An 18,713-nucleotide genomic window follows, 5' to 3' on the forward strand; every position below is an offset into this window, starting at 1 on the left:
AAATGCTGTCCCTTCTACAGCCAGAGCAAATAGAAAGTGGGGTGTCTGTGTGGGGGGTGGGGGACTAAACAAGCAAGGGCTGACAACAGATGACTCTGACACCTCTGTGCTTAGATGTATTCATGGGCAAAATGGGCACAATATCCCGTGAGCTGCGTCTCAGAGTCCCCGCGAGGATTGGGTGGAGCATTAATTTAGAAGGTTTAGAAGAACTGAGTACATGACAAACAGGCAGTGTTAACTAGTACGTCGTTACCTGATGACCTCCTCCAACTCTTGCTTGCTTCCCCCCACTCACCCCCAGACTTGGAGCACAAGTCTAGAAAATTTAATACACAAAGGAGAGATGTTTTCACTAAAGGGTATATTAGTGTTTCATTCAGACTTCAGACAATGTGTTTTGAGGCACTGTCTTCAGCCTGGGCTCCCCTGGTGAGGGAGCCAGACACAGCCCTGCCCCCCATAGTCCAGACACTTTGCCCAGTTCTGGAATATTGTTGGCCTTTCTCACATTATTTTTGTGTGACACATATTATATTATTTTATAATCTGGGTGTTTTCAGGAAACTTTTTTACATTAAGCTTTTGCTTTACATGCACAGATGATCGTAATTTAAAAATTGCTCACTATGAAAAAGTAAGTACTGTTTCCTTATTCTGAGGTTCCCTAGTGGCAGTCAGGAAGTTGATCTTACTCAGTTTTTAAAGATGTCTCATTATGGAGAGATATATTTAGGCAAACATAACTCTCATTTCTTGTCCAATGGTTAGAGAAGAAGGAAGGAAAAGAGGGTGTGGGAGGAGTCCGGGACTTTGAACCACAGAATTATGAAGGGTGAATAGGAACATTAGCCCATAATGGTACTCCTGACATGGAAGGGGAAGAAAAGTGAACTTGGATAAATGCAAGAAAACTTTATTGGAATCTGCTCTGTACAGAACATGTTAGCAACCAGCCAAATCCTAAAAGTCTGCACAGGCAGGGGCGAGATGTATGAATGGAAACATGACAGCCCGAGCCTTACTAACAGAACGGTCTACAACCCTCCAGGGCCCTTATGTAGAATACAAAGAGCGATTTTTGCTGCTCGGTCTTCCCAAAGTCCTCCTTTGAAGGGCCAATCCATGCCCGCTGGGACATCGGCAGACTAAGGTAGCCTCGGAGTGTTGTGTTTTCTGCTTTTCCTAATTCTACTAACGCATGAGCTGAAAGAGTCTTAGACTTCCTCCCTCATGCCGTCATAGTGACTGCTCTTCTCCTGAACTCTGTGTCCAGCTGGATGAAACATGGGGATCATCAAGACACCTGTTGACCACCAAAGGCAATTGCTGTCTACATCCATTGGGACATATCATCCATCCCTGGCTTCTTGACTTGGCCAAGGATTGGGGGATCAGTCAATCCTTCTCTGAGAATTGTTGGTCGGACTCTATTGATTTCCCCTTGTTTTGAGTGTTTTACTGTCTTATCCTTGAACAGCTCTCCAGAGACCATCGCCAGCATCCCATTTTTCTCAAGCGGAGAAATGGGCCTCAAGGCCTCTAGGATGTCTTGCTTTCTTTGGTGCTGCCGGCAAAAGCTTGTCAATTGCTGGCTGGTTAGGTGGATTCTCTCAGTATCAGCAGCAGCCCAGACAGAAGTGGCTCCTGGATCCAGGGATTGTTCCATCACTGTGTTTCTCGATCTCCCGGCATTGAGAATTCAGTGCTAGCTGTTACCTGTGCATTACTTTGGTCATCGTATTCATTACTGATCCGGACAGAGGGGCAAGTGTTCCTTATAAGTGGTGGGTCTTTCTCTAGAGCATAGTAATTATGCTACTATGGTATATGCTCTTTTCTATTTTAAGATATTAACAGGACCACATCAGTCAACATTATCAAATACACCACTCCCATCCTGACTGAAGAGGTAGTTGTTCAGGCCCAAGGATACAGGATGGAGTGAACCATCACTTTAGAATTCAAGACAGATAAAAGTCGGTATTCCTACAACAAGGAGTTTCATATAAAAACACGCTATGCCAAATTAGGAGAGGGATCCGATCTAAAGTAGGAGAGGTTGATCCAAAATATTATTTCCCATCAAGGAGCCATTTCAGTGCCCTAGACCTGAGTGTGAACTGAGTTAGACAAAGCAGACTGAGAATTAGTGTCTGCTCCTGCACAGGGAGCAGAGCTGGCAAGGTAAGGAACTGTTTCACTTAGAGGGAGTCGTCGAGCACCACCTACCCTAACAATTACATTATCCTGTCTTCTAGGAAATCAGAGAGGTTGCCCAAAAGCTTGGAAAGGAAAGGGGATGAGATATGGACACCATTCAGAATTTTGTTCTTTAATCAAGTGTAGTTCTCTGGTCATCTGAGGATGTTTTTGGATTGTGAACAATGCCGGACTTCTTACTTCAGGCACAGAGATTTTTATTCTGGGAAAACAAAGCAAAACAGAAAAGAGACTGGGTGAGATTTCACAACAGGACCACTTTCTTTTGGTAGATTTCAAACATGCGACACATGCAGGCGACCATTGTAATGTCAATGGATAGAAACAAAGTATTGAAACAGAGGATGGGAAAGCAGAAGGGAGGAAAGCTAGGCTACACTTTCAGGCAAGCTTCGACCCCAACAACTACCCTTCGCTGTCCCCTGGCCCGGGTCCTTACCCTGCCATTGTGTGGACACTTGATGCCTTCCTTCTGCATGCCCTTCCAGAACATTTCTGAAGCCAGTCTTAGAGGACCAGCAGCACCTCAATGACCTTGGCTCTCTACCACAAATTGCTGGAGTGAGTCTTGTTGCTAGTGCCTGGTTAAGTTCTGAGCTCCGTGTGGCCTCTGCATTCTGGGGTTACCATAATTGTCTCTTCAACCAGGCTCTTTTTAAATTTTTTTAAATTCATTTTACATACCAACCACAGATCCCACTCTCATCCCTCCTCCTTCTCCCCGTCCCCCCCCACAATCCCCCCCCCTCCCCATCCCCATCCCCTCCTCCAAAAGGATAAGGCCTCCCATGGGGAGTCAGCAAAGCCTCAACCAGGCTCTTTTATAGGAAACTTTGATCCCATGGCCAGGCACTCAGGGCCTTGGCATCCTTGAGTTCCCAGCTCCTCAATGGGCATGGAGGAACAGGCAACCCAATTGTGTCATGTTGTCAGAGGACTGGTCACCAGAAACTTTCAGGTATGCCTGGCCTTGTGCTGGGTGCTAGGGTCGGCAACACAACAGTGCTATCAGCCGCGACGGTGTCTGCCTTCCGTAGAGTTCAAGTAATAGTGTTTTCTAAGGTCATTTCAGAATAGAAAGCAAGGAGCCACATGATGTTGTAGCAGGTGGACATGATTAAGTTTAGGGAAAGGTTTTTTTAAGAAAGTGCTGATGGAGACAAGAGCTGAAGAATGAGGGAGAAGAAATGGTAGAAGATGCTTCTAAGTGGTGGGTACAGCAGGCACAAAGGTACTGAGATACTGAGACTGAAGGGAGCGTGCTACTCTTTATTTTATTTTATTTTATTTTATTTTATTTTATTTTATTTTATTTTATTTTATTTTATTTTATTTTATTTTATTTTTGAGACAGGGTTTCTCTGTGTAGCTTTGGCACCTTTCCTGGAACTCACTCTATAGCCCAGGCTGGCCTCGAACTCACAGAGATCTACCTGCCTCTGTCTCCTGCGCGTGCTGGGATTAAAGGCGTGCACCACCACCTCCCGTGCATGCACCGGCCAGGAGCATGCTAGTTTTGCCTGCTTCTTTATTTATTCATTCTGTATAAGAGGCTCACTAGTGCAGCCATTGTTAAGTGCTGAAGTTGCCATGGTGAATGAGATGTGGGCTATGTCTGCCCCATCACACCCTGTGCTTTGCTTAGTCCTTGACCTTGACTGATGCAGCATGTCCTCAGGACACTGCATTGGATACTGCCCTCTGTTTACGGCCACTTTCCTCCATGTGCTCCCTTGTCTTGCTGTCTTTCCTCTCCCCATTCTCTTTTTTGTAAGTCCCAGCATGCTTCAGGTTAAAGCCTGTGCAAGTCACAGGCAGGCACTGGGGGGTCAAATCTCCCTCCTTCAACAGTGCTGCAGTCGGGACTCACCTTTCTCCAATCTCTCACACTCTTCACTCTCCATTTTGATTTCTGAAAGAGATCAAAAACAGATTCAGAAGCTGCATCGCTCATAAACATGGAAAAGAGAGGACGTGAAGTGGCTTCAAAATCCTGGGTCTCAGAGGAATTATGACTAGGGGCTGGGAGGACTTCTTTGCATCCCCAAGGTAAAAGCCTATTTTTTTTTTTTTATGTTGGACATAATCCCATCCCCGCATAGCGGTATCCTCACTGAAATGAAGGGGTGTGGGGGTAACACACTCAGTTTCACTAGTCTTTTAATGACCAGAGAAGAGTTTCTAAAATTTGAAATCTAAGTAGGTTTAGAAGGTGGATGAAAGGTATTCAGTCCCAACGATGCTGATGTCTAGATGGTTAGCTGGATGTGCTACCAAATAATACCACGTGTGTATTGTTGCATGGACAGGCCAAAGCAGGAAATCTCCAGTCAGCTAGGTCCCCAAAGGCCCAATTGCTTCCTGAATGGACTTATTGTTGATGCAATTTGGGGTTCAAATTCCTCCAAGTTGATGGATGGGTTAGTAATGCCCTCCCACAAAGAGACTCATGGTTTGTTCTCCTGGGCATCCATGGAAACCATAGGGACCACTCAACAATACCCTGATGGTTTTGTGACTCAGCCTGTACTAGAGTCTTCCTGAACACTTCCGGCAACTTCTTTTTAGTGTGTGTGCATATTTAAAAATGGCCATCTTCATGGAGGTATATCCATGAACAAGATTTATACTTTTTGAGTAGAAAGATTGGTAAGTTTCTTTTTTGAGATAGGGTCTTACTACATAGCCCAGGATGGTCTTGAACTCAAGCTTCCTGCTTCCACCTCCTGAGTGCTAGGAATATAGTACTTTATCATCATACCTGGCTCTACTTCTGTTCTCCATTTTCAAAATCATTCTGCCAGCTGTGGATTATTTTTATAGAGTTGGCCTTTTAATTTTTACTAATGAGTCCTCTAGCCATTCGATTGAGATTGCTTTGATCCACTGATCAATTTGGAGAAGGTAGTAACAATATTTTGTCTTCTAATCCTTGAACACAATATTTGCTTCCATTTATTTAGGTCTACTTCAATTTCTACCCATAGTAACGTCGTATAGTTTTAGGTGTTGCATTTGTTTTGTTAAATGTCTTGCCGACACCTTATTATTATGTGATGATCCCAGAAACTGTATTGAAACATTTTCTCAGTCTTTGTTTATTGTTGTCTATAGAATATAATGGACCTTGATTTTTTTTTGACCTTGCATTTCGAGACTTAGTTACTCTCGCTTATTAGTTCTAGCAGCCTTTTAATAGTTTTAAAGGCTTTCTACAAACATGATCATGTTATCTGCCTCAAAGATGGAGTTTTTTGTCCTTTTTTCCGGTCTGTAAGCCTTTCTCTTTTGAGTCTTTTAACAGGCTAGGACTTCCAGCACAATGCTGAAGAAAAGCAGTAACCATGGGCATTCTTGCCTCCTTCCCATCTTAGGGGAAGAACAATTTGCCCTTTATCACCATGATGCTATCAGAATGGTTTTGCTAGACATCCTTTGTGGGCTTGAGATATTCCCCTTGAATTCCTAGTTTGTGAATGTTTTTCTTTCTCTTTTCAAATTATGAATGGGTGGTAACTTCATTAAAAGCCTTTTCTGTATCCATTGACATGACCACACGGGGTTTCTTTCAGTCTATTTGTTAATGACTATCACTACTTGGGATATGAATGTTCAACTCTCCTACCTTCCCAGAATATGCTCTACTTTATCACGGTGTAGCATACTTGTAATATATTACTAGATTTTAATTTCTTATTTTGTTAAGATTTTTGGCATCTGTGTTCATATGGGACTCTTTTCTTGGTTTGTTTTTCTAGTTTGGGGTACCAGGAATCTCCCTCCTTCAGAGTAGCCTGACCATTGACTACAGGCAGTAGCTGTGAGCAACCACAATGCCACCTTTTCTCAGCTCTTAGTTACAGTTGCATTTTTCTGTTGCTGATGCCCAATATCTTGAAATAATAGTTTCACTTTTATTTTGTCTGGTTTCCAGTTGTCTGTGGCAGGAAGCAATTCATGAAGCAGTTGGGAGGAAGCAGAAGTCATTTTTTTCCATACAATTTCAAGAGAGCTTTAGCTTTAGACAGGCTACTCACATTTCTTCATATTTATAATCTTCCCTTGCTGAGATGCAGTTTGGACTACAATCTGGAGTCCGACCTTTGCAGTTGGAGACAGCTACTCCTTTGGATATTTGAGAGCAGGGTCTTTGTCCTCCTTAGGCCTATTCTCAGGTTAAGCGTTCTTGGTTTATTTGATGCCCTGGTTTCAATGTGGTCTAGCCCTAAGGTCCATGTGCTTGGAAGCACAATGTGGCGGCAAAGACAAATAGAGTAACCTTGTTGGAGGGAATTTGGCCATGGGAGTTACACTTGGGAGAATTAGTATGTACCCCTTGGGAGTGAGCTGGCTCTCACTGGTGACTGGTGCTGTATAAGCAGGTTGTTATATAGAAGCCCAACTCCTTCCTTTGGTCTTTCTCCTGCACACGTGTGCATCTACACACACTCCTCTTACATGTGTTCCCACCGCACCGTGCAATCTGCATGTCATGATGCAGTGTGATGTGACTGCCTGGCCTTGAGCTTTTCAGCCCCCAACCATAAACCATGACAAGAGTTTCCTTTAAGGCATCCAGCCTCTGGTATCTTGTTATAGCAACGCAAAGGGACTGAGGCATTTGAGCGCTTTCCTATTCGAGTTTCCAGATACTTTCTAAATCGGATTAGATTTTATTACTGCCCAAGTCCTCTCAAAAATCATGGTGCTTGATAGCTGGATATAGTATCCCAGACAAATAGAGAACACGAAATAATCAAATGGTCTTTTCATACCCGTGGCAAAGTCAGCACAATTACAAGAAAGCCCCTGTTTAAAAATGAAAGCCGACAATGAGGACACACCACACGTGACCCACACTTTTGGAATGGATGGTAACTTCAGTATTTCGAAGTGGAAATGGGAGGAGATCACTAACTTTCAGTTTTTAAACTCTGTGGAGGTTCCTGTTTAAATGCTGATGAAAAACGAGTCACTTTGGAAAAGACACTTGTCTTTGAAGGAATTATAACTAGCTAGGTATGGTAGCACACACCTTTAGTCTCAGCACTCAAGAGGCAGAGGTAAGCAGATCTCTGTGAGTTTAAGTCCAGCCTGATCTACATAGCAAGGCCTGTGCTAGCTAGAATTACATAATGAGAACTTGTCTCAAAAAAAAATTGTCTCTCTGAGAACCAAGACTCTTCTACCTTTGCTGTCGGGGGACTAACTCTAAAACCTGTTGGCTTTCTGAGTACTATTATATACATTTTTTTAGTCAGACAAATCCTCAAATGGACAAACTGATGGGGTTACTTCAGATTGGATGAAAACAATAATTCAGAATTATACATTCTCCTGCCTTTTCTTTCTTATTAATCTGAGGAGAGGCAGGGTAGAAATCACCTATATAGACTTGATATTTCCTTCTTATTCATTTAAATGGCCTAAAGAGGATAAATGTACATAACTGAGACACAATTAACAGACATGGGCCAGAACTTTCAATGCCAGGTTAGTTACTTAGAAGAATGTCTCCTCTGAGAAGTGGATTAATGTCATACTGGAAGAAGGCCCATTTGGGGATATACTCCTACTAGTTGTCAATGAGGATGGGTCATGACTGCTCAAGTATCTGTCTGTTGGAGAAATTCAGTTCCTTGAGGTTGTAGAACTGAACTCCTCATTTCTTAGCTGGCTGGCTGTCAAGTGAGGGCCCTTTCTAGCCTCTAGAAGTCATCCAAATTCCTTGGTTCATGGCTTTCTTTTCCCAAGTTCAAAGCCAACAGTGATGGAATGAGCTTTGCCCAAATCTCGTATACCTCCTCCATCTTCTAATGGAGCTCTCTAACCTACCTGAGTAAATTCTGTGGCTCATGTAAATTTTTTCTATATAAGATAACACATGGAGGGTCTGGAGGGGTGACTCAGTGGTTCAGAGCACTTGATGTTTTTGCATAGGACCCCGATTCACTTCCCAGCATCCACATGGCAGCTTACCTGTAACTCTAGTTCCAGGGGAGCTGGCACTCTCTTCTGGCCTCTAAGGGAATGAGGCAGGTATGCAGTACACATACACACATGTGTGTAAAATGCTCATACGTATAAAGTAAAAATAAATACATCTTTTTTCAAGATAATATAACATTTTAGGTATGGGAAGTAGAAGTTTTGAAAGGGGCAGTATTTTACTTATTGCAGCCAAGACCAGAAGAATGCACAAAGCAAGGACCCTTACTATAGAACTCAAGTTCATGAACATCGTATAACCACACTGTTTATTTTTCCATGGTATGTCTCCCTCCTGGAGACGTCAAGGATCCTTTCTTTGACCAAACTCATTGTCATGTATAACTGACCACACAACTTTTGCTATCAATACTTTCATCACATTCTTTTGGTGCTATCCTCTTCTGTCTTCCGCCTTTTGATGACATAGTTTAATGTGACCATCTTATGCATGCATTTAGCTTCTCTAAATCCCCTTCCGACTTCTTTCTTACATGTACATGTGTCATCCTTGACTTCCTTATCTAGTCTCAAACATTTCTGGTTGCCTTATGGGGAAAGAAACTTCCTTTTCTTTTCTTACTTCTTTTCTTATCCTTTGTTTCAGTTGCAAGTTGATCATTCCATTGTAAAAACAAACCCAGGAAACAGCTCGTTTCCTTCTAGAAATTGCTTCTACTTCTATGGCTAATCTCTTTCTAAGTGCTATTGGAGATTACGCCCCCAAGGAAAAGCCGCTCACTAATCTAACACCTAAATAAAGTCAGAAGTGATGCATATCCCAACAGATTTTAGTTACACCACAACATGGAAGCGCAAGAAATTTGAAAAAACAAGATAACATGACTCCTCCAAACGACTACGACTCCTTAACTTGTGAGCACAAAGATATTGAAATGGCTAGACAAATAATCGAAAAGTCTACTCGTAAAAATGATTAATGACCTCAAAGAAGGCATAAACAAATAAACAGATGATGTAAGGAAATCAACTCAGGATGTGACTGAGAAAGTCAACACAAACAGATTTTGAAAAAAAAATGAACAGAAATGCTGGAAATGAAAATCCAATACATCAAATAAGCAATCCTGTGGAAAGCCGCCATACTAGACAAGGCAGATAAGGCATAAGGAGGAACATCAGGGGCTTTGGAGATGGCTAAGTGTGTAAAAGTGTTTCCTGTGCAGGCACCAGGACCAGAGTTTGAATTCCTAGAAGCCATGTAAACCACAGATGTGCAGCAGGAGCATCTGTAGCCCCGATGCTCTGTGGGGTGATGGGAGCTGGAGACGGGAGACTCCCCAGAGGCTCATGGTCCAGCTAGCCTAGAGCACATGGTGGAAAAGCAACAAAGAGGCACTGTCTTGCCAGGCGGTGGTGGCACACACCTTTAATCCCAGCACTTGGGAGGCAGAGGCAGGCGGATCTCTGTGAGTTCGAGGCCAGCCTGGTCTGCATATTGAGTTCAATTGGCAATAGCAACAAACAAACAAAAAACAAACCAAACATCAACAAGCCTAGGAGAAAGTCTAATTCAGAGAATAAAGGACCTCTAAAATTCGAACTTTAAAGCACTGAAGAAAAAAAGAAATGAAAGGAGATATTAGGAGAAGGATTTTCCATGCTTACATGTGGGCAGAAGAAAACATGAAAAATTGATATATTGCCAAAAACACTGTGCAGATTCAATTCAGTCTTACTAAAATTCCACTGGCATTCTGCACATAAATAGAGAAAACAATCATAAAATTAATATAGAAGTAAAAAAAGACCCCAAAAGCCGGGCGGTGGTGGCTCACGCCTTTAATCCCAGCACTCGGGAGGCAGAGGCAGGCGGATCTCTGTGAGTTCGAGGCCAGCCTGGGCTACCAAGTGAGTTCCAGGAAAGGCGCAAAGCTACACAGAGAAACCCTGTCTCGAAAAACCAAAAAAAAAAAAAAAAAAAAAGACCCCAAAATAGTTGAACCATATCACAATATCTGATCTCAAGTTATACTGTCTAGCCACAGTAACAGAAACAGCATGATACAGACACAAAGCTAGACATGGAGACCATGGGATAGAACAGAGAGCTCAGAATTAGCCCTATAGATACAGCTGTAGGTGTCTATTTTTTTTTTTACAAAGATGCCAAAAATATATATTAGAGAAAAAAAGAAAACAAAACAAAACAAAACAAAACGGTGCCTCAAGAACTAGATATCCACATACAGATGACCACAACTAGATCTCTATTTCTCACCTTGTAAAGAAAAATCTATTTAAAATGGGTGAAAGCCTTAGTTAAGACAAACTGCCTTCTTTGATGCATTGGAGGAAAATATAGGGGGAAAACACGAGATAAGGCCCAGGCAAGGACTTTTTGAGAAGGACTGCTCTACCTCAGGAAATACTAATAGTTCCACTTGGCAAATGGAACTGCACAGAACTCAAAGACTTTGGAACAGCAAAGCTCACAACAGAATGAGGAGATAGCCTATGTAACAGAGAAAATCTTCGCCACTGTACGTGTAACCGAAAATGCATATCTAAAACACAAAGAATGCCTTTTTTTGTTTTTTGTTTTTGTTTTCCTTCAGGAGCACAGGCTTCACAGTCACCTGAACCAAGTAGGGAACCTTGGCATCACCTGAACATTGTAAACACCTCCATTGAAAGAGAAAGGTGGCCAGAACAAAAGGGAGAAGAGGAAGAAGGAGGAGGAGGAGGAGGAAGGAAAGGAGGAAGGAAGGAGAGAGAGAGAGAGAAAGGAAAGGAGGTGTAAACCAACAAATCACTTCAGATATGCAAGTCCCAGTGCAGAATAAAAGCAAGAAAACACACACACACACACACACACACACACACACACACACACACACACACCCCAAAAACAAAAAACAAAAACAAGACAGCATATCTTATCTACAACTTGCTAATCTCTCTATATGGTATGCCTCTAATGAAAGCAGCCCGAAAGAACTTCCAGACAAAGGATTCCAATGATCATAGCTATGTTAGACAACGCATAGCAGATGTGAATAAACTCCAGGAGAAACAAACCCCCAAAGTTGAATGAACTAAGGAAACTCATCAGAGAGGCCCAGGAGCATCCAAAACAATACAGGCTACGGCTGTGGCTCATAGTTGCTCATCAGAACTGGATGGTGAAGACTCTGTTGCTGAAGACACCACATACTTGAGTTGTAAGACACAGAGAATCCATTCTGAACTGCCCAGGAAACTTTCTCTCTGCCACATAGCTTCCACAGTGCTGGAAGGTGCTATGAAGGCAGCTGGGGCAGAAAAGTCATCAATGGTCTAATCTAGTGCTGGTCCCTGCATGCGACGACACCCACTTTCCAGACCAAATGTGCCCACTAGTGCCAACGGTGGCAAGACTCTTTATGGAGATTACCAACTGATCTCTTGATTGGATCTGAGGTCTGCTCTACAGGGGGGAATTCATGCCTAGTACTGTAAACAGGAGGAAGGAAATCACAGACCTTCGGGGAGAATCTCTTGATGCTGTCCTTTTAAATGGCTATGTTATCAAAGTACCTTCTAAATATTTATATTGATATCCACAGATTTATGTTGTTCCCAACTTTGGCCAGAGACGTTTCTTATTGCAGTGGGTAGTGGTTAATGCAGAGACACATTATTGTGCAAAGTGCTAAGAATAAGTAACTTTGAATGTTCAGCCATCAAGGAGACCTCTATGTCTAACCCCAACCCCCACGGCTCAGGGAACTTCACAGAAGATGGAGGAGAAAGAACGTAAGAGCCAGAGGATGGAGAGCAGGGCTGTGAGACGCTGTCTTCTGAACATGACCTGACTGTTGTACTCATGAACCCCCAGCAGCTGGGGTGACCTACACAAGATTTGTGCAAGATCAAGCCAGTCAAAATTTCTTTCATCGATGAGGGAGGGGCTTGTGAGGCCCCACCCCTACTTGAGAAGCTATTGGCTGTGGTGGTATTGTGTTCCCCAAAATATTGTGCACTCTAATAAACTTATCTGGGGTCAGAGAACAGAACAGCCACAATATTAAACATAGAGGTTAGGCAGTGGTAGCATACGCCTTTAATCCTATCACTTGGGAGGCAGAGATCTATCTGGATCTCTGTGAGTTCAAAGCCACACTGGAAACAGCCAGGCATGGTAACTCATGCCTTTAATCCCAGAAAGCGAGCCTTTAATCCCAGGAAGTGATGTCAGAAAGCAGAAAGGTATAGAAGGCGTGAAGACCAGGAACTAGGCTGGTTTAGCTTTTAGGCTTTCAAGAAATAGTTCAGCTGAGATTCATTCTGGATGAGGACTCAGAGGCTTCCAGTCTGAAGAAACAGGATCAGCTGAGGAATTGGCAAGGTGAGGTGGCTGTAGCTTGTTCTGTTTCTCTGATCATTCAGCGTTCACCCCAATATCTGGCTCTGGGTTTGTTTTTATTAATAAGACCATTTAAGATTCATGCTCCATCTGGTACCCAATGTTCGTGGTACGAATTCAAGAAAAAAGCTACTTGCCTGTGGCCTTACGGGCCCCAGCTCAGACCCAAGCTACACATTGCCAGTTGTGGTGGCACACACTGGTTGTATTTACTGAAGGGGGCAGAGGCAGGAGGATCCTGAGCTTAAGGTGGGCCTAGGAGGCTTGCTAAGGAGAAGCGTTGGCTGGGGACTAGCTACAAAGGGTGGCATTGAGACCATGGAGGCAGTGGCTGCTGCTCCGAGTTGCTGGCTTCTTCTCATCATGTTGGTGACTGCAGTGATGCTGCTTCCTGAGACAAAGGGTTTATTGCTGCTTGTTTAGAGAAGAATTGCCAGGACCATCGTGTTACAAGAAAGCATCAACAAAGGTCAGTTTGGAAAAGTTTGGCAAGACAAATGGTGGGGAGAAATTTCTGTGAAGATATTCTCTTCTAGGGAAGGACATTCATGGTTCCAAGAGACAGACCTTTATCAGACTGTGATTGCTCCAAACCACAGAAGAGGCACATACACACACACACACAAAATCTGCAGGGAACCATGACCACACCTAACAGCAACTTTGAAATCTTCAAAAGGATGATGGAACCCCACAAAGATGATTCCACAAGGACTATGGTAAAGCTATTAAGCTGATTAACACCACAGAAAGATCGACTTTGGACTATAAATTGCTCAGGACAATTTTGAGATGGCTAGCTGAGATGATCCAGCCTGACAGACTACTCAAGCAAGGACTTGAGACATCCTTGCACTTATTATGCAGCGACTGGACAAATGATATAGGACTTGACAATTAAACCCAAAATTTTCTTTTCAGAATCCCCTAAAGATGTCTTCACCCCTAGAAAGCAGGAAGTAATTTTAAGAAAACAACGCCCACATTCCCAAGAGGTGGGATGGGAGGTTTATGGTTGTTTAATGAGTTATAGATATTGTCATTGTTTATGATGGTTGGTTATAAGTTGTTAATTGTTAGTGGTCAGGAAAAAAGTTGAACAAGGATATTAGATTCAGAGTTTTTGTTTAAAAAAGAAAAAAGAGAATATAGATATGAGGTAGATCATTGAATCTACTCTGAGAAAAAAGATAAAGAAATAATAGGATAAATGAGTAGATCATTGAGTCTACTCTAAAAAAAAAGGGGAAGATATAAAAATGACAAAAGGTAGATTAATGAATCTATTATGAAAAGAAAAATGAGAGAACATGGATATAATAAGATAAAAAGTGAGACTATTAAATCTACTTTTAAAAAGGAACTACTTGTTTTAAATAGGATAAGTAATGAAATTTTTTGTCTGAGTTTATCAAATGTTACTGGACTGGACATTGTTAATATATATGTAATGGAGTTTTTTTGTCTGAATCTGTCAAATGTTAATGAACTAGACATTGTTAATGTAATTCTTGACTGTATATTGTATATACTTATTGGATATAGTTTTTCTTGTATTAGTTATAAGCTTTTTTAAATTTTAGATAAAAAGGGGAAATGTGGTGGTATTGTGTTCCCTAAAATATTGTGCACTTTAATAATCTTATCTGGGGTCAGAGAACAGAACAGCCACAATATTAAACATAGAGGTTAGGCAGTGGTAGCACACGCCTTTAATCCTAGCATTCCAGAGGCAGAAATCCCTCTGGATCTCTGTGAGTTCAAGGCCACACTGGAAACAGCCAGGCATGGTAACAAGAGCCTTTAATCCCAGGAAGTGATGACTGGAAGCAGAAAGGTATTTAAGGTGTGAGGATGAGGAACTAGAGCCTGGTTAAGCATTTAGGCTTTTGAGCAACAGTTCAGCTGAGATCCATTTGGATAAGGATTCAGAGGCTTCCAGTCTGAGGAAGCAGGATCAGCTGAGGAACTGGCGAGGTGAGGTGGCTGTGGCTTGTTCTGCTTCTCTGATCTTCCAGCGTTCACTCCAGTTACCTGGCTCCAGGTTTGCTTTTATTAATAAGAGCTTTTAAGATTCCCGCTACAATTGGCAGTTGATGGTTCCTTGGAGGGAAAGTCACTTGTTTTTAGGAGTATGGCAGTGGAAGGCTGTCTGTGCACCTGTGGATGACCCCATACCTACGTGTACATGGGCAGCTCTAATTGGACTCAATGGGTTAAATAGGTAAATAAATTATAAAGGGTCGGACTTCGGGGGAGCTGATAGGAGGAGTTCTAGGAAAATTGAAGTTAGGGAGTGGGGAGTGAATATGATCAGGAAACATTGGCTTTCATACATGTAGGAGATTTTCCAAAACATAAATACAAATTTAAAAATATAACACAAAAGAAACTCCCAAAGCACCCAATTAATAAATGAATTGAATAGTCACTTCTCAAAGTATTAATGGTCAGTAAACACACACACACACACACACACACACACACACACACACACACACGTAACATCCTTAGCCATTAAGGAGATACAAGTCAAAACTACAATGAAATTCTATGGCACCTCAGTCAGAGAGGCTGTCATCAGAACAAAGGACAAAACAAAGGACAGAAAGAGTGCAAGGAAAAAGGAGGTCTGCACACTGCTTGTGAAAATGCAAATTAGGGTGGCCACTACTATGGAGGTTCCTCAAAAGACTAAAAATAGAACTAACTCGTGGCACATCTACACTATTTCTGTGTATATAACCAAAGAACTCTAAGTTTGCACATCACAAAGATATTGACACATAAACCATGTTTATTATGTCACTATTCACAGTAGCCAAATACAGAACCATCAACATTTAAAAGAGTAAACATGAGTTATACACACACATATATATGTACTATAAAACACTTTTTCTTTTCAGTATCGGAGACTGAACTTGGCTTGTATATGCTATGTACTATTGCATTGTCGAGCTTCCTTCTCATCTGGTGTGCTCATTAAAAACAAACTTTAACCGGTTATCTTCAGACAGAACAAAGACAGTTGTCACCTTTCTAAGAGATGCCAGGCTGTTCCTGCTTCCTCAGGCATTTTTTTACCAGGAGCAGCAGCAGCCATCCAAGGAAGACCGCAATCAAGACAATTGCAACGGCACCTAAAATCCAGGACGAGTTTTCCTTTTGATCAGTTTGGGGCTCTGGAAGAACTAGAAATGGCAAATTTTCTGTCAGTAAGAAATTCATTTATGAAAGGCTTAAATTTGCTGCCTCCCTCCCTCCCTCCCTCCCTCCCTCCCTCCCTCCCTCCCTCCCTCCCTCCCTCCCTCCCTCTCCTCCCCTCCCTCTCTTTCTTTCCATCATCTCCTTGGGTTCTAGGGCCATAGGAAACTGAAATCAACAACAGGGGGCTTGGAAAGTCCCTGGGTAATGGTCCCTCCATCCACCATCATCTAGAAGTCAGTCTCTAGATCACCTCTCATCTGGGCAAATAGAACAACCTCCTCATGGGCAGCTACTTCAACATGTTTGGTTATTACTTCCACTGAGGTAGCCCAGGATCCCTCAGCCAGCTCTTTGGCATGCCTCCTCTGTTAGAAAACCTTTGGTATTTCCCTCCTTCTCTTGAGAATCCGATCCCCGAAGGCCAGAATTGCTTCCTAGAAGAGGAGTGCCTAACTGCAGTCTGGGAAGTTGAGTGTCTCACTTTATAGACATTTAAAGGAATAGTTCTTTTATTCAATCCTAAATTACAGGAAAATTAGGGTAAAAATCTCCCATAGTTTAGGTACAATTTGTAAGCATGTTTTCTGTCCCTAGAATAATAAGGTAAAGAATTGTTGGCATCGTGGACCATATTTAATATCTTTTGAGCGAGTCCCTGTTTGTCTCACTTGAACCTATTTGGAATTTCTAATAGAGGAGGGTTATACTTTCTATTGGAAGACTTCCACTTTTTGATACTCAAAGAGATTCAGTAGCTAACCTATGTCTGATCAAGGCATAGATTAGGGACAGAGAGATACAAGCCCTTTTGCTGAGATAGCTAGGGCTGAAGCATTTCTGAAGGTGGTACCTGGGGAAGTTCTAATCTAGTTGACAAGTAGAGGTGGTGAGTGTATGGTGTTGATCAGTCCCTGCTCATTTGTAGACAAGGGTGGCGCGGGAGTGGGGGTCATGATGTTGGTGGCTACATGAAGGTGTTGAGCTTCAGGAACTACTTGGGGTGTCTTCTGTGTGGCTAGGAGATGTTGCAATAGAAGCCACTGGGACAGCTGGGTGACTCCATCTTTCACTAAATTCTCAGTGGCTGAGACATCTGAGTAAAAGGAAATCAGTACCAGGAGAGGGAGTGTGGGTGTAGTTGTAAAACTGGCTGTGGGCACTAGCCGCAGGGATGTTTCTAAGAGTAAGTCCACAGGCCAAGTTACTGAGGGAGGCACCAGGAGCAAGGAGGAGGCAAAGCCAGGGGGATGCAGAAAGAAATGGATAGAGGGATGCCATCAGAAGGGGCAAATCATAAGGAGAGGGCTTGGAGAAGAGGCCGTAGAAACAGAAGGCAGATGGCTGGGGGATGGGATTAGGTTCAGAATAAATGGGGGTCAAGTGGGTACAGGGTGCCTTTATTCTAGGGGGAATGGTTGCCTCTCAAAAGTTGAGCACAGATGTAGATTAGCTCTCAATGGGACAGAACTAGCACTCAGTTTCAACTTTTTCTTTCATCAGCATGGAAGCCAGAAATGCATCAAGAATAATCTACAAGCACTCCTTCACTGGGTCTGCTTGACCATATTTCCTGCTTCTTACTAGGCACAGCTGATTCACTGTGGTCCTCTCATCATCAGATGAGCATACTTGCTACCTCACAGTTTTTCTGTGCAGAAAGTCACTGCAAATTTGAGGGTCTTTCATTTAGAACTCTGTCCCTTTTTTTTTTCACCATATTTACCAAGACCAGTAATCCATTTTACAGTATGATAAAACCCTAGTACCTTTAGGAAAGTTGATTTTCAAAGCTCTTACCTGCCTCTGAATGCTCACCAGCTGATCATCAGCTTGTTTTAAATTTAGGCAATTGTTTCCATGAACTATAATTTAGACTTGAATTTCATCTTAAAAAATTCAGTTTGTCATCTAAGTATGTCATAGAGTTCTTATTTTCCTGGAAGAAACTCAAGAACTAGAAGACATCTTCTACCTTTGAGTTTTCAGCCTTATAATCAACAATACCTAGAATGATTTCATATGCACAATAAGTACTGTTGGGAGGCAGGTATAAACATAATATATATATGTATATGTATGTGCTATGCATTTTATTCAAGTGACAGCTTCTTGCTAGGAGATATCTTCTATTTTCTGACCACAACACCTCATCATCCTCCATCCAAGGATAGCTCCTAAGTCTGGGTCAGTTTCGGGGCTAAGACCATGTTTCTTCAAGTGTAGCCCAGATTCATAGACTCTTAGGCCTTAGATCATGCAGATGTAGCAGGAGCCTTCTATTTGGGTCGTTCCTAGCAGCCTGCTGGAAGGTTTCCCCATAAGCAGTGAATGTTGGGCTAAAAGGTTTGCATGTAACTCCTGGTGAAGTAAATAGTCTTGGGAAGCAGGCTTACCTATATAGTAAGGTCTGGAGACAATCTTCGCAGAGGCAGTTTCCAGAACACACAAGGCGGTCACATTGAACACATCATCGGGGAATGGCATAGATAGGCTCACAGAAATGCTGAACAGCTCTGTGACATTGTCTTGCGATATCTGCATGTCCTCATCATGCTCATTAGTTGAATTAGTTATCCAAAAATACATCTTTATAGGTTTTGGATAACCTTGCTTAGACCAGCAGGTCAAATTTATGCCAGAATTTCTTGTTATATTCGGAACCGACTCTATTTCAGGTTCACTGAAGTTAGCTGGAAGCAGAGTAGAGAGGGAAATGGTCAGTCTGAATGCAGATGTATTTACAAAGGAATGGTAAGTAATGAACGGCAAATTCCCTGATTGGGGGACACCTGGCATTCTCAAGGTGTAAAAAGTGTGGGCCTCAGCCCATAGGGAGGGCTGCATGATAAGCCTACATTTATCTATTAAGAAATCCACTTAGCTCTTTATCTAAGTCAAGAGAGTGCTCGGTGACAGACAAGCT

At 42.4% G+C, this 18,713-nt stretch overlaps 1 protein-coding gene across 3 annotated transcripts in view; it reads right to left on the bottom strand.

Moving 5' to 3' along the window:
• Nucleotides 1-900: 900 nt before the first annotated feature.
• The window catches only part of Cd86 (CD86 molecule), a 68,475-nt gene continuing 50,662 nt past the window's right edge, over nucleotides 901-18,713 (bottom strand). For 2 of the 3 annotated variants that reach the window (XM_015994579.2, XM_076548817.1), the window contains 3 exons: nucleotides 18,184-18,480; nucleotides 15,619-15,774; nucleotides 4,094-4,135 (listed from right to left, as the gene is read on the bottom strand). In XM_015994579.2, coding sequence (XP_015850065.1) covers nucleotides 15,623-15,774; nucleotides 18,184-18,480 — 449 coding nt within the window. In that variant the 3' untranslated portion in view covers nucleotides 4,094-4,135; nucleotides 15,619-15,622. Of the gene's footprint in view, nucleotides 2,426-4,093; nucleotides 4,136-15,618; nucleotides 15,775-18,183; nucleotides 18,481-18,713 lie in introns of those variants that run through there. The other variant, XM_006975709.4, reaches the window with a different exon arrangement.

This window comes from Peromyscus maniculatus, chromosome 12 (genome assembly GCF_049852395.1).
Source record: "Peromyscus maniculatus bairdii isolate BWxNUB_F1_BW_parent chromosome 12, HU_Pman_BW_mat_3.1, whole genome shotgun sequence".
Lineage (NCBI taxonomy): Eukaryota > Metazoa > Chordata > Mammalia > Rodentia > Cricetidae > Peromyscus > Peromyscus maniculatus.